The sequence below is a fragment of the Numenius arquata genome, chromosome 8 (genome assembly GCF_964106895.1).
Source record: "Numenius arquata chromosome 8, bNumArq3.hap1.1, whole genome shotgun sequence".
Classification (NCBI taxonomy): domain Eukaryota; kingdom Metazoa; phylum Chordata; class Aves; order Charadriiformes; family Scolopacidae; genus Numenius; species Numenius arquata.
In genome coordinates, this window is record NC_133583.1 from 29578702 (window position 1) to 29595351 (window position 16650).

The following is a 16650-nucleotide window of genomic DNA, read 5'->3' on the forward strand; positions in this document are numbered from 1 at the left end:
CCTTCACTGTTTTAGCAAAACTGAAAAATAAATGTTTCAGATGACAAATGTGTCAAGACAAAAGGTAGCTGTTGTAAAAGATGCAGTTTCAAGGGTTACTGGAGAACTCTTGCTTTCTGATCTTAGCTGGGGTGCATTTACAGTGTACTAAATGTGGCCTTATTTGCTTTAGTAAATAATTAGTATTGTTGACCACATTAGAAATCTTTATATCTAAAGATCCTACATTACATCATTATATAATATGTATTACTGTACTTGTTTCAGTTTTGATGACTCATGATTCATTCAGGAGAATAACAGCACGTGACAAAAAATATGTATCCTAATACCTCTTTCGTATCAACTTCCCGACAGAAAGGGCAGCAAGAAGGGGAATTTTCTGCCTGTACTACTATTTTTTAACTTTCCCTCCCTAAGTTTTGCCTTAATTGAGTTTTCCTTATGTTGATAGGGAGGAGCTGCTAACCATTCCCTGTTACTTCCAGAGAGCCTGTTCTTCTCAAGCGTCTGTGGAGGTCAGACTTTCACCCGTGTAGGATTTTATGTAATACTTAGCTTTAAAAACTTCTCAGGTTTTTATAAAAGCTGTGCTTGAGTTGGAGTACAGGATGAAGCAGCTTCGTTTTTTCCTCCAATTTCCTAAACTCCTACTCCCAGTTTAGGTGTGGGCTGTAGCATACGATTCATTGGTTTGCCTTTATCTCCGTGATCCCTCCAACCAATTTCATCCACAGCTTGGACTTAACCTGGTTCCCTCTCCATCCCAATTTTCTTAGTGAAATAATGAGAACTGCACACCTCAAATTTTGGGGGAACTTTGCTGCTGAAATGACCCCCTAACCCCCAATGGGGAAGTGCCATCAGTCCCGGAATGGCAATAATGAGGGATATGCTTGAAATATTCACAGTGCTCTAATATTTTCCATTCCCCGGTTTTTAATCCTTTATATTGGTATGCCCTGAAAGTCAGACTGAAGTTTCTTCTGAATGCTTACTTCATTTTTTGCTATTTTAGGAGGTCTTCTTGTTTCCCATAGGTTTCACTTGGTATTTGCTGTTAAAAGTGAAGAAGCCCGGCCACTTGTTGCTGTGGTAGAGGGAAGTCTGTGTGACGAGAAGGAAAATACAACTAGCTAATTCTGGGAGATGCAGAGTTTCACTTCATGATTTTATTTTCTTTCATCTGGTTTGATTTCACATCCTTATCTTGATAATCACCCTCATGATATAGGAAGCTAAGGGACTTTCAAAACCATATCCTGTCATCTCCAATTTTACCATAGATAACAAAAAAAAAAATAATTAGAGAAATAAAATACCTTAAGGAAATACATTAGGCAAGAGAGAAACACAAAATGTAGTTTTAAACCCATGCAGGGCATTCTGTCACAGCTTGGCTACATCAGGACAACTAGGATGGCTTCAGATTTTATTTCTCCATCTCTGGCTTTCAGGGTTGCCATTAGCTGGGTCCACATTTCCTTTTTCAACTCTAAGTTTAGCTGGCAGGTGTTTTTCTCATAATTATTTCTAGCTTTCCTGCGTTACATGTAGGGCTTACCAACTCTTGGACTGTAATTCCAAATAATTACTGAAGCATCGATGAAGGTTAAGAAGATGACATTAAATACTTAAGCTGAAAGATATATTTCTCCATATGCAGAGCAAAGAAGCTGTCACAAGTCCAAATAGGACTTTGGAAAGGTTTTTTAGTCTTCATGTCGCAAACAGGGTGGCTTTTCTTCTCCGGAGAGGGTGGCTGAAGAGAAGGATTTTTTGTTGCCTTTTTCAGATGATCTCTGGCAGGACCAATTAACGTAGAACTGAGGAGGAAATTACTTTCTTTTTGACGTTAAAGAATAATGTCCTTCTGTACTGGGATGAAAGCAAGACCTTCCTGGAGGTTTGCATGATAATTTGGGGGTGGGAAAAGGTATGAGTAAAGACAGTATTCAGCCCATTGCCTGCCTGATTCAAACCTGGGACTTGTGTCTTGGCTTCTCTCACTGCAACTGCTGCACTTCGATTAATTAAATCACTTTATGGTTAATAAGATCAGATCTTTATGCCACATGAGTGAATGAGACCATGACTGCTGGTCTTACACCAGACAGATATCGGAGGTCCAAATGGACTTTACAAAACTAGCACGCAAACTTCCATAGAAATATTAATTCTGTCATAACACTCAAAACCATTTTGCTATAAAACCCATGAAACATTTCAGGACACGATTTAGACTTTTTTGTATAATTTGGAATTTGTTGCTTAAAATAAGACTGTTTTCCTCTTTCTGGGATGTGTTTGTTCTGCAACATCATTTCTTTCACTCAACGTGGCTTTTGCTTTTCCAGTGAGCCTGCTTGCCTGTACAGTAGTTAGGATTTTTGGTCTGTAGGAGGTATATTCATTCTGAAACACCAAGATGATTAATGTGCAAAAATCCTAATCGCAATTATGATCTTCCTATCTCTGGCACCTCCACGCCTGGGGCTGGTTCTCCTTTTCTTATATATTACCCAGCATGGGGTGGTGCAGAAGAGCCACTGCCTTGCGCCCACCACCCAAGCCTATTTTAGGAGCTGTAAAGATAACTCAGTTGTGTGGATGTAAGGTTGTATTCGAGCTCCAGCTTCAAAGCTCAGTGGCAGAAGAATTCTCACCTGCACCAGGGTATATAGTAGCTGGTTTGGAAAATGCTTGGAGATTGTTGGAGATGAGCAATATTGTGATTCTTTGTGTGTGTTTATACAGTGCACTCATGTTTTAGACTATGAAACGTGAAGCTGCTGGTCCCAGTGGAGGGAGGTACCTTGTAATCTGTCTCATGCAGCTTTGAACAGCTTTAATACAGGCATTGCATGCTGCAAAGCAAATGGTTAAACCTGCTGAATGTTGATTTGATGGTCTCGGAGGGAACTTGCGCCGCAAAACTTGATTTGCTATAAATACAGCGTATCATTGCAGGGTTGCATCCTGTTTGGAAATGACCTCATCTAGCTTCTGTTGGTGGTTAGCAGTTTTATACCGCATGACCTATGAATAATATGATAGTACATTGCTCTCAGGAAAATATCAGAGCTGTTAGGTTGATGCTTCTCAGGCCCAGGGCATTATACTTCACTTCATTGGTATATTCGTTCTCAATTTGGATAATAATATGCCAGAACTCCATTTCGTAAAAGTAAATACTGTGTCCTTTTATTCAGAGGATCATTTCCAGAGGTGGTGTAGCTGCGTTACAAGCCCTGTGCAAACTATCTTTTCCTGAGGTCCAGTTCCTGAGCTCTCCTCATCTCCCCAGGTTCCAGCAGAAGGATTCACTCTCATTTTCTTACCTGCCATCCCCTTTGGGTTGGGACCATTTGCTTATTTTTTGGAGACAGAAATTTTCAGAACCTTATTTTTTGGAGCTGATGGCCATGGCCTTTCTTACTAACTTTCCGTAATAACTTACAAGCAACAGCTCTTAAAAAGTGCTGGGAACTCAGGTGATTGCTTTTGGCCATATTGTAACATGATGATTGGATGGTCTTGCTCTCTCTTAGGTGTTCTGGATGTGCTATCCATAATCGTCTGTGTGATGATATTACTCATACACCCCACAGTAGAAAGTTGCTCATCATTAAACAGAAGCTATATGAGCAACAGACAATCATCACCACGGTTCCTACCCACGGCAAATAAATCCCAGGCAGATATTACCAGAAATGCTAGAAAAAATGCTATTGCAGGAAACCTGTGCTACAAAGATCACTCTTAGAAAGGGAAATTCTTCGTCATGCTCATTTCTTTTTATTTGATAGGCATCCCCTAATTATGGTGTTGGGAGGTTGGTGGAATGATTTCTTAACTGCAGGAACGTCTCTTATTCCCTGATGTTCTCCAGCTGCCTTCACCCCAAACCATTCGTCGGCTGGCAGCATGCAATAGCTTTCTTTGGAGTACCAGTACAAGAGATGGACGTGTCTTATGTATTTAGATGGTTAAGACACCACAGTATTTTAAAATGGCAGCCTTTTCTTTCAGCAACCTCCCTCTGGTTTGGGGTTGTGTATTTTCTTTTTTTACCAGCTTTTATTTTAAAAGCACTAAATTAAAAAAACCCGAACAATTAGACATTGATTTTTTTTTTTATATTTTATTGAAGAGTGTGTATAATGGAAAGCAGAGAAGAACAACAGTCTAAATATATTTGAAAGAAACAAATGCCAAGGAGAAAGAGGGATGACTTGGACGAATAAGAAAATTGGCAAAAACGTAATTTGGATTTCTTAGCATGAAATCTATTCTGTAGCAGTGTCCGGTGGAAACTGGTGGAAGCACTGTCTTTTCAGACTGTTAAAACTGAAGATAAAACACTTAAAATTCAAAATATTTTGCAGCTTTATCCACCTCCTACTATCTCTTGGTAGCATCACAAGAAGGAAAGCCCTTCCCCGGTATCTGTACAGAGATTTTTCTTGTCCCAGGAAAAAGCTATGTAAAATGATCAACAAGAAGGAGCTACAAAACGGATGTTTTGGCACTGCCTTCACCTGAGCCAGCTTTCCACCAGATAGATAATGAAGCAAGGAAATATTATTATAAGATCACATAAAATTAAATGCAGTTTCTACTAATTTATCATATTCCAAAAATTATAGTAAATGACAAACTTTCTCCCCATTGGTGAAAGGCCACCAAACTCGACTCCTCGGTCACCTTCGTTTTCTTCCAATGACTGTCTTCCTGCCTTCCCCACTCTGTAATTAAAGTCAGCCTGTGGTTTTTGAAGATTTGAGGAGGTATTCATGGGCCCTGCTGTCTTGTAGGAGGGAACTAAAAAGTATCAGGTTGTTAGGGACTTGTGTTGGGAAGAGAAATTTGACCAAAGCTGCAGTTATTGAGGATGGTAAGCAAGAGCCAGGCAAGGCTACCTTCCTACCTATGGGCCTTTACGTGAGCATCTCTTATCAGTATGGCCATCATTGGATGCCAGATTGCTTTAATATCAATTATAGTTACCTGCAGGAAGAATTCAAGGACTGTATGAAAAATAATATTCACTGAATGCAGAGTCTTTCACCAAACTGTAGGCAGTTCTCCAGCTCAGGAACATATATGCAGATGTGAGGGCTGCAGGAAACAGATGAAGCCAGGGTGGATTACTTCCGAGTTTTGGTAGTCAGATAATGGGCGTTATGTCAGAATCAGCATTTCTTTAATTAAAACCCATGTTCTGTGAGCTCAGAACTCTGGGTTCTGTTTTAACACATGTTCATCTACGTCTTTGGGCCTCAACCTTTTGTGAAATGTCAGCCAAAAAGCTTAGACTACTCCCAGTGGTTTAGCTTGCTTTGGTAAAACACTTCGTCCACAGTCAATATACCCCTTCAATAATATTAACAATAAAAGTAATACATTTATTGTAAGAAAAGCCCATACGGGAAAAGGACATTTATTGGATTGCAATATTGCAATAGGGGCACTCAGTTTGTTTTGAAGAATGACATATTCAGGTTTTACACATCATAAAACATCCTGACTGCAGTTCCTTGGCTCTCCGAGCAGTTAACGCGGTAATGCTGCTGCTGCGTCCAAAAAATCAGCGAGTCCCAGTTTGCAGAATTAGCCAAGATGCAGAAAGGAACTGTGAACCGCTGGTGTCTCAGGAGAGCAAACCACCCCATCACTTCTGGGAGGTGGAAAATTCTCGCTGTCTGGTTATCGCATCCGACTGAAGTCCCTGTAGGAGCTGGAGAAACATTTCCAAACACAGACTTTTCCACGGGGTTGCACGAGCGCCACAGAAATGAGCCGTGCTGCTGCTTCTATGAAGACTCGGCTTGTCGCCATTGCATTTGTTAGGGGGGGAAGCGATACACCGTCTGTCTTCTAGCCTCTTTCATGCTGCAATAATGAGTTTGAATAGCTTTATTAATGACAATTGTTGTTCAGAGGGACACACAGTTTAAACTGGGTATTGAAATACTCGCTTTTTAACAGCTAGCATGGCAGTTTAGGGAATGTAATGTTAAAGAGGCATCTTCCTTTGATCGTAATTAAGAAAAAACATCATCTAAGTGATTAAGTATTAGCTGGTTTTGAGCTTCCTGCCACAAAGCACAGCAGGAGCCCCAGTGCAGCAGTCTGCAGCACATACAGATACAAAATTTGAACTGGAAAGTTCAAATACAGATTTTATTTTATCTGGATTTGCTGAAAATTCACTATTTTAGCTAGAGGCAGTGAGGTCTCCGGCACTCATCCTCTCTGATAATGAGGCCTATTTACAGAAGTTTTTGCAGAGTTCTTCGGTGTTTTGACTGATGTAAAACTGGTTGGTCTATGGCTACGGATGGGACTGAATTCACCAGGGCAATTAATTTCCACTGCTGTCTTTAGACACACACAAGAAGTGTTAGCAAGTCAAAAAAATTGTTCAGATGGCCTTTCCTGCAGGGGGTGGGAGGGGGGAGCTTCTAAACAATTTGCCAGCAACACATCCATCTTCAAACAAAGGTGCAGCTGTCCTGCCATGGGTGGGAGAGCACGTAGGAACTTGGGACTAAAGATTTCCTCGTTATTCACCCAGAGGACCAAACATTGATCTGCCAAGTGACAGAGAGGGAGCCGCAGCTCATAGCCTGAAGCACCTCATTAGGAGACTCCAAGTCCCACAGCAGCCAAACCATTGGATACAGCTGAAATTTGAAAAGGGACCCTCTTAAGTTAACGCTTCTACACCAGGTGCGAGTGCGCTCAGTGGGTGTCGAGTAGCCTGGTGCTCTGTGGATTATTTTGACGAGTTAATGTTTGATATATATATTATTTTTTTAAGAGAGATTTAAACTGTTTATACGCTGCAAGGAAGCTCATTCCTACAGACAGCTTTCTGCAGTACTGAACAAACTCAGCTGTGCCTCTGAGAGGCGTGCAAATTTGGGGAGATACATGAAGTCATGGTGTTTCCAGATATCCTTCCATCTTTTTAAAAGGAGTTTTATAGCGGTTATTCTGTTATATTTAAAAAAGGAATCTATGGTTAGCAATACTTTATTTGTTATCAAAATTAGGCTCCACACTTGGATATGTAAAGATACGAGTCTCTGGGTTTTCTTATTTTAAAATTAAACAGAACAATCAGAATTTCATTTTGCTCTCCACAAATAAGCTGATGTTGTGTTAATTAGCTCATGGAGAAGCTGGTTGGCTAATTTTCCAAGTGAAGACCAGCCTGGATTAAACATGTAACATCAGTCTGGGTACCTGTAAAGCCTCACTGGCCTTTTGCTGGAGGACATTCAGTAAACTTTATGGCTTTCTATGGGAGTTGGATAAGGATGACCTACAACCGCCACAGCACCAAGGTTCCCTAGCATGCTCCACTTTCTACAAACAGCAGGGACGAGGTGCCTGACTCATGATAGGTGCCAGACAGAGCTGTTTAAGGGGAAGCCCCTGTGAGGGCTTCCAGGAGAGCAAAGCACACGTTGTCTTTTCTACTGATGAACAATCGTTCCTGATACCACTGGGGTTTACCACCTGCCCTGTTTGCAGCTGCAGCGTATGCTTCCATCTCCCACGCATCATTCTCTCTCTTGCACGCAAGCGGGGCTACCCCAACAGCTTATTCATTGTTTTCCTTGCTTTGCTATGGTATAACGGAGCTGGCAGCCAAGCCTGCCGCAGTCCTCTAGCCTTTTCATAAACTGCTGGATCTGATTTACAGAAGCCCTGGCTCTTCCCTACTGAAATCTTGGAGGATGTGCACCGCAGCTCCTTTCAGCTTGGGTACAATTCTCTTTTCTTGAGCCATATCCCATGAATGTGCCTCTGTCTTGTGTGACTCACCAACAGCTTCTACACAGTGCAATGCTGGATGGATCTGATTGTTCAGTGCCTTATCACTGATGCAATCTTTTCCTCCTATGGAAAGTGAGAATAAAATTCCCTAAATTAAGCAATTGCAGTAGCCTTGAAGGATAAAGCTGCCTTTCTACTTCGAGCTGGTTTTGTAATAAAGGCTGCCATACTTGTGTTTTTCTCCTGTGTTTACTGGCATTGGAAAGAATGTGTGATTGGGATTTTATGGTACAGCTTGATATTTTTCCTGTGAACTATTCAAATTAATCGCTCTTGGATTTTTAGCACCTTCTTTCTACTTCTCTACAGAGTAAGGGACAGTCAGAGCAGAGAGAAAATACTCCCTTGAGCATGGAGTTTAAAACGATGATCTTAGAAGGGAGACTCTTGACAGCACTGGCACATCATCATCTCAGCAGGTCCAAGATCCAGCCCTTTGGGTAGTCTCTTTTCCCTTTTGGTTAGGAGGGAGCACAGCTGTGAAGAAGGAAAACATGTGAGTCATGATCGGAGGGCTGTGGGAGCTGCAGTTCTCCCTTCCTCCAGCCAAGCCTGGCTCTATTCTTGTCAAAATATTGAGAGTTTAATTTTGGGAGGACAAAAGCTTTCAGATGCAACACTCCAGCAGTTTCTCAGGTGGAATACTCCATTCTTTCATTAAAGCTGGTACCAGAGGATGTTCTCTTGGCAGTGACCGGCCTGACTTACAACTTTTTTACTAATATTTTAGCATCCTGTTGCAACTTGCTATTAAAAATGCTATAAATCCAGGAGGGACCAGTGAAGGAATGGTTGGGATTTTACATGGCTGGTTTTCTGATGTGTGATCATCATGTGAGCTTGAAGAAATTGTGTGGTCTTTCTGGACTTCCAAATATCTGCAGAACAGGGTTGGTATCTATAGAGTGGCACTGAGAGTGTGTTTCCTGCACCTCAGTATGTATTAACATACCTTCCTGAAGTAATTATTATGCCCAGGGGAGATTCTGAAAGGGCAAGTTCTGACGCTTGGGCTCTTAGCAGATCTGAAACCTCATTGCCTGCCATGTAGATAAAATCTATACAGCGCTGTTTTCAAGCAGTAGCCAGGGTGAAGTCTTGATGAAATTAATTGGAGGTTTCGGTAGCTTTCCTTTTTGTGTAAAGCACATGAAGGAGACATTTCAGGCGTTACTGCACTGCTAATCCTTCATGTTTCCCATAATTTGTATAATCCCTGTATTGCCCTTGGCGTGTATGCAAGCCTCCTATAAAGCTTCTCTCCTTAGAAGTTTCATGAACAAGTTGAAAGAATTGTCTTGCTTGACAGACAAGGCTTGAGAATTTACTCTCTGATGCTTCACATAACAATCGTTTATTCATACCAGTGTCTTTTAAAGCAGCATACTTACCTTTGAGAGAATCACCGTTCTTCTTCCTCCCTCCTTTCTTCCTAAGGTGTGCTCAACAGGACTTCAGCTGATCAAGGCTGCAAGTAAATAACCTTGAAGAGGGGACAATAAACCATCGTGGCTTTGTTTTTCCCTTAAGATAATAATCCTGACAATAATCCTGAAGCTCTGTTTCATAGGAAAGACACAGCACTTAAATTCCTGAACTATTTCAGCGCTTGTTTTTTCAGCCCGAAATTCTTACTCAGGTTTGTCAAGCAGCCTAATTGCTCTCGGGAGCTTTTCCATGTTTTGAGGCAGAGGGGACTGTTTCTCACCAAATCATGACAAACTAGTTCTGCCGTGTGACTGCTGTTGCAGTCTTAATTAGCTGTGGTTTTCTGCACTGTCATGTGAAGAAGATGGTTAGCTGCAACTATCTTGAAAGCCTTTAGCAGTTTGGAAAGAAAAAGTTGCCTGAGATGTAATTTCTGTTGCATGACTGGTTATCCGGAGTTTGTAAGAGCAAAATAACTCAGCCACTGGTCAGGTTTCTCTGTGCTGCGATCTCTTTTGTACAACGGTGTCGCCAGGCTACTGCACTGTTCTTGGGAAGAGCTACCATCTAGCAGTAGTAGCTGGGGACGATGACCAGATACTCTGGAGCTGTGGTTAAACGTTCCTGAAATATTTAGGGAAAGCAGCACGATTTTGTCAGACTTTTTTTGCTTAATTGGTGTGACCGTGGTGCTTACTTTGTCCAGGCCTGATTTATTATATGTCCCTGAAAAATCATGTTGATCATCAATTCCTTAATAAAACAAAGGAAAGAATATTGAGCATTAACTCAAGGTTCAGCAATTTCTCAAGGGTGTACAACATGCTGCAGTCAGCTGACTATTGGTATCTTAAATTCTTAATCTTATCTTAAATGAAAGAGGTATAACCTCCCTATTCTTGGCCCTTGTATGTGTTGTCAAAGTCTTCCCATGCACCATCTTACGTGGCTTATAGGTATAAAGGCAAGGGATGAGCTTTCATATGTTAATGACTGCCTTGGCAAAGCACACCACAGACGAGGCTTGCTGCCATAAAGCTCTTACTTATCGTGTGCTCCATATTAACACTTGCTGGTGTTGGTTTTTCTTCTCAGCTTAGATGGGATGGCTTGCGATGGTTCATATGTGCCATGTGATAGTTAACATTATGCTTCTAAATCTTAATGAAAGCCCAAGGTCTTCAGACATTCAGGTTTAGTAAATGATTTTAAAAAGTTACTGCTGGATGCACGTGGAACAGGAAAATGCATCCCAAAAGGACAGTTATTTTTTTTAAAGGTTATTTATGGGTAAGCCTTTTGTGTTACTTTTTTTTTTTTCCCTTAGATTTTCTCAAGCAGACCACTTATGAAGTCGAGGCGTTCTTAGAAGCCATTCAGTTTTTCCGGCAGGAGAAAGGCCACTATGGGACATGGGAAATGATAACCGGCAACGAAAAAGAGGTAAAAAAATATCTCCCTAATTTTATTTTTTTGGCTTTGGATATGGCAGCTCTAAGGATAGTGAAGGTTGTAAAGCTGCTTGGGAAAAAAATGGCATTTTAAAAAAGAAAATCTAGTAGGCAGAAATACCCAAGATATCAAGATAGTTCTTACTGATACGTAAGTGATATTTCTTCTTAATAAACCCAATTTTGAGTTTTTTACTAAAAAGTGAAAGAAAAGGTACTATGAACTAAAGTTGTTGTGTTGTGCTGGAATGTAGGGATAGACACATTTCCACAAAAGGCTGAAACATCTACTCTAATTTTATGCCACGGGGTCAATTGGTGAATAAATGCTGTGTCTAAAACAAGGCAAAACTTGCTAACATCCCACTACCACATTTGCCGCTGTTTATAGTTTTGGTAAATCAGTGAGACCAAAACCAACACACACCAAACTCAGAACCCACGGTTTGTATGCAGCAGATACTCACTGTCAGCTGCGTTGCACTGTGCTCGGTTTTTCTATCTTTCATAACAGCTATTTTGCAGGTAAGAGGTATTTTTTCTTCTGTCGTTATTACCTTTGTTACTTAATACAACAGTTTCCCGTTGCTTGTCCTGTAATGCCTCTGGATGCCATTGTAGGAGATCAGGATTTACAAAGAACAGAATAGCAGCTAAACATAAATTTTCAAGAATCTCTTAATTTTGCCTTTCCCCATTCTTTGGGAACGAAGCTTTTAGTCCTGAGCAGGTAAGCTAGTAGACCTACTTATTGTGCCAGACTTCTGAAACAGAGTCTTACCTAGTAGCAGTCACAAACCACCAAAAATTAGTGAACTTTGGTTCTTCAGAAATGAGATGCTAAGCTTGGGGTCTGGGTCCGTATTTGGGCACTGGAGTGAGCAGCTTTGGAGCACTGGTGGTCGCTGAAGTAACTCCAGTTGAGACATTAGTTGGGCCCTGATTTATAATTTTTTTTCCAAAGTGCTGAACACTCAGCAGCAAATATTTACTTTCGTACCAGCTGCTGGGTGTTTTCCTTGATGAAATCTGACTTCCCTTCGGGAAAATGGAAGAAAGCCTGATGGAGAGTTCACGATCCAGGGTTTTGTTTTAAGAAACCAGATTATTCTTTTGGGAGAAGTCTACCTTTGAAATGCTGAAAAATGTGGAAACTGTAGAAGAATCTATAGATGGTGTCTTTCCCAGTGCCATCATGTTAGGGACTGAAGTTTCCTGCTAACATCTGATAATAAATTCTTTAGTATAAGGAGTTTCATCCTTCCAGTGGATAGAGTGAGGGTTTTTCTCTTCTCCCCTCCTCCCTCAAGTTATGGAGCTATTATAATGCTAGTTTCATTTTATGTTTTATTTTTTCTGTTGCTTGCCAACTACTTACTCATAACCCATATACCTCAAGAGAACTGTAATCAGAAGACATCCAGACTAGTTACACTATTATCTTCTTAGTAATAATTCATTCTGTAAGTATAGCATGTTCTCATGCCTGCTTTGACCAAATATAATAATTATTTTAGGCAAATATCCAAGCTAAGTGAATAGTTTGGAACAAGCAAGCTACAATTTGTTGCTGTAAAAATCTCTGCAGAATGCCAATAAATATATTCCCTGACATTCATTTATAATGCCAGAATCTCTGCAACATTAGCTCATGCAGTTCTGCCTCCGAACTGCAAGATGGATATAATATTAGTAAGTACCCAGTCGCTCGGCTGAAGAACTATTAGTTTTATTTTGTGTCATGAAAGTTCCTTTTCCTGTTTTTGTTCTTGTTCTTTTTCATTTTCAATGTTTCATTACTAACAAAGGATAAATTCAATTCTAGATGGTATTTCTAAAAGTAAGTGCTGAAATTACAGGGTTAAAACTAGGAAATTTTTGATAATGCTTGTTATAAGCAACAGTACAGCCTCATAGCGAGAGCGGTACAGCACACCAATGTTAAACTAGCGTAACTCCATTGATCGGTGCTACATGAATGTAGAAATAACATACTGGTAAATCAAGGATAGCTAAACAAGGGATTAAAAATCCCCAAGCCCCTACAGTGCACCTTTTAGTACAGAAATATAAAGCCAACCCAGCATTCCTAAAAATATTTCCAGAGAGTTCGGATTCTTCAGAGTATGTTTGATCCATTGTCATATTTATTATTTGGTCTGTGGTGCTCCATTTTGGGTTATTTGTGAGATATTTTTAAGTGACTCGTTAGTTTAGGTCCTGAATCAGTCCATTGGTTTTGGCAGGTATTTGAGTCAGCATAGCTGAATTTGAGTGGTGGTGTGGCATAATCCATAAGAGTTTAAGTTATATGAAACAACAAAAAACATATATGTATATATAAATACTATATATTGCAGGTGTATTAGTAAGCAGGCTATTGTGTGTTATATTTCTGTAAGGGCTGTCTTATGCCCAGGAGGTGCTCAGTTTTACACTACATGGCATGCAGTCAGAGCCCTTGCTTACTTATTTTTGCTGTGTTAATTCCTGCCATTTCCCTATCGTGGTGTTGGTTCATGCCTAAAACCCGCTCAGGCAGCTGTAACACGTGAAAGTCAGGAAGCACTGGCATGAATGAAATGGCACGAATGAAAAAGCACTGGCATGATGAAAATGTAAAGTTGAGCGGTGTTTCTGCACTCTGTATTGGCTCAGGCAGCAGCGGGGTGCATCAGGGCAGCGGTCCTTGGATGAGGACCGTGCTGGGCAAGGGAAAGAGCTGGGTTCAAATACGCATCACTTGGCAAAAACTCTGTTCAAGCCCCGCTGGAGAGGAAGGAGGACTATGTACTTTGTGAGACTTCACCGAAACTGTTGAGCAAAGCAGTAATCCTTTACCCAGAGTAAATGAGAAATCTACAGAACCTTAAGATGCTTTTTGTCTGCTTTTTTATAGAGTTACTATGTCTCTGATTTGCAGGATATCCACTGCACTTCAAAGCTCTCACAAGGTTGTGAACAACCTCATATGTGCTGTGCAGTCGGGACAGATAAAAAGCCTTGGTGAAAGGGTTATGCGCTGTTCGGTACAGCACATGCACAACAGTATTGCCTCTGCCATCATAAATGGGCAGCTGTGCATCTGTAGCTGTGGGCCAGCACAAATGTACCTGGGCAAGATCTATGAACAGAAAACGAACGTGTCCCGAAATAAAAGATGTCCCTCCCTCCTCTGAATCATGAGGATGAGGGAACCAAATTTCACTGAATTTCACTGAATTTTTTAGAGTTGGAAGGGACCATAGAGATCATCTAGTCCAACTCCCCTGCTGAAGCAGGATTGCCTAGAGCACGGTAGAGCATGTTACTCAGGAATGCATCCAGGCGGGTCTTGAAAATCTCCAGAGAAGGGGACTCCACACCCTCCCGGGGCAGCCTGTTCCAGGGCTCTGTCACCCTCACTGTGAAGAAGTTTTTTCTCATATTTGAGTGGAACCTCCTATGTTCCAGCTTGTGCCTGTTGCCCCTCGTCCTCTCACTGGCAACCACTGAAAAGAGTCCGGCTCCATCCTCCTTCAACCCACCCTTTAGATACTTATAAGCATTGATAAGGTCTCCCCTCAGCCTTCTCTTCTCCAGGCTAAAGAGTCCCAGCTCTCTCAGTCTTTCTTCATAAGGGAGATGCTCCAATCCTTGAATCATCTTCGTTGCCCTTTGTTGGCTCTTTCTAGTGATTGAACCAAAATGATTGAACCAAATATGGGACTGAGGTCGTTCATTCAAAATCAAGACACTTTAAGTAATAAAGACACTTTTCCCCCTGTACTCAGCACTGGTGAGGCTCCACCTCGAGTGCTGTGTCCAGTTTTGGGCCCCTTACCACAAAAAAGACATTGAGGGCCTGGAGTGGGTCCAGAGAAGGGCAACGAAGCTGGTGAGGGGTCTGGAGAACAAGTCTTGTGAGGAGCAGCTGAGGGAGCTGGGGTTGTTCAGCCTGGAGAAAAGGAGGCTGAGGGGAGACCTTCTCGCTCTCTCCAACTCCCTGAAAGGAGGGTGTAGAGAGGTGGGTGTTGGTCTCTTCTCCCTAAGACAAGAGGAGATGGCCTCAAGTTGCGCCAGGGGAGGTTCAGATTGGATATTAGGAAAAATTTTTACACTGGAAGGGTTCTTAAGCATTGGGATGGGCTGCCCAGGGAAGTACCGGAGGAAGTATTAAATACCTCCCTGGAGGTATTTAAAAGACAGGTTGACATAGTGCTTAGTGACATGGTTTAGTGGTGGTTTTTTTATCAGAGTTAGGTTGATGGTTGGACTAGATGATCTTAAAAGGTCCCTTCCAACCTAGACAATTCTATGATTCTGTGATTCTAAGTAGAGATCACAAAGAAGTAGAAATAGGGCAGGTCCCGTGATGAACTGCTTCCCTCTGCTTGCATAGTCTGCCTTGTTGGCTAACAGCAAGAGGAAAGTGCAGGAGAAAGAGTGGTCTTGTAGATTTCTCAGGCCAGAGATACAGTGTCCATGAATAAAAAAAAATAATGGAGAGGAAAGCCTAGACTCTCAAAATCAGACGTGTCTGTAACTCTGTGTATTTATTGGCAGTTTGGTGCATAACTAGGCAGAGGAATTGCAAAGCCTGAGGGGATAATTCTGAAGAAAACTTCTGAAATGGGTGCCAGTGAATGAAACCAGGAATCTGTCTCACACTGTTTCATTCTTGCTGTGTCGAAGAAGCCAGACTTTGATGCTGCTTCTGTACAAAGCTAGGTAGGCTACCCAGAGAACCACAGAACCAGAGAACAGTTTAGTTAAAAGGGGATCTCTGGAGGTTATCTGGTCCAGTCCCCCATTCAAAGCAAAGCCAACTTTAGGGGCTTTGTGCAGTTGAGTTCTGAAGATACCCAAGGTTGGAGATTGCATGACTTGTTCCCATGACTGCCTCCATGGTGAAAAATATTTCTTAATACCTGATTACTGTTTCCCTTGTTGCTACTTGTAACCGTCACCTTCTCCCTTTCCCTGTGCCTTTCCAAGAACAGTCTGGCTGTCTGCCCAACATCCTCCATTATGTAGTTGTAGACAGCAATAAGGTCTCCCCTGAGCCTTTTCTTCTTAAAGCTGAGCAAACTCAGTTCCCTCAGCTTCTCCTCACGTGTCATGTGCTCCATCCCTTGATAATCGTGGTGGCCTCTGCTGGACTCACTCCAGCGTGTCAAGATCTGTCTTGTACTGGGTAGCCCCAAACTGGACACCACTCCAGTCTGACAAGTGCTGCACAGAGGTGAATGTTCTCCTCCCTCAACCTGCTATTGCCCTTTGCTGTGAGGGCACCCTGTAGGCTGATGTTGAATTTCTTGTCCACCAGGATGCTTTCCAGCCAGTTGTTGCCAGCCTATACTGGTGTAGGGGATTGTTCCATCCCAGATGTTGGACTGTGCATTTGCTTTTGCTGAACTCCATGAGGTTTTTGTCCACCCATTTCTTCAGCCCATCTAGGTCCCTCTGAATAGCAGCCTTGCTTGCCAGCGTATTGACCACTCCCCCAAATTGGTATCGTCTATATTCCCAGTCCAATGTCTTGTCTTTCTAATTGGAGCCATCTGCAAGACCGAATTGCCAGTTAGATGCTGGGATCACAGAGGGTGATGCATCTCTTCTGCAACCACTGAACCTTGTTTCAGAGTGAAAATGTTCTTGAGGGAGAAAAGTACTCAGTGTCAGTTTAGAAAAATACGGCAATGATAGAACAACAATTTACTTACAGAAATAACCAAAAATAGGGCAATTATACCTTTTCCTCAGTTTTCCTACATTCTGTCATGACCACTTGATGGGTAGAAGTCCTTTTAACACTTCTCTTGCCCCTACCTTTCTGCTGTGGTACACCTTTGTCACAGAATATCTTCTTAGGTTATATATTTTATATGTTTTTTGTTCAAGAATCTGGAGGTGTTGGGAGGAGACTTTAATGTTTATG

The 16650-nt window shown here is 41.7% G+C and overlaps 1 protein-coding gene across 1 annotated transcript in view; it reads left to right on the forward strand.

The window, feature by feature from the left end:
• NIBAN1 (niban apoptosis regulator 1) overlaps positions 1-16650 on the forward strand; it is a 74198-nt gene that overhangs the window by 42064 nt on the left and 15484 nt on the right. Inside the window, exon 6 of the mRNA XM_074151304.1 lies at positions 10607-10722. Coding sequence (XP_074007405.1) covers positions 10607-10722 — 116 coding nt within the window. The remainder of the gene's footprint in view (positions 1-10606; positions 10723-16650) is intronic.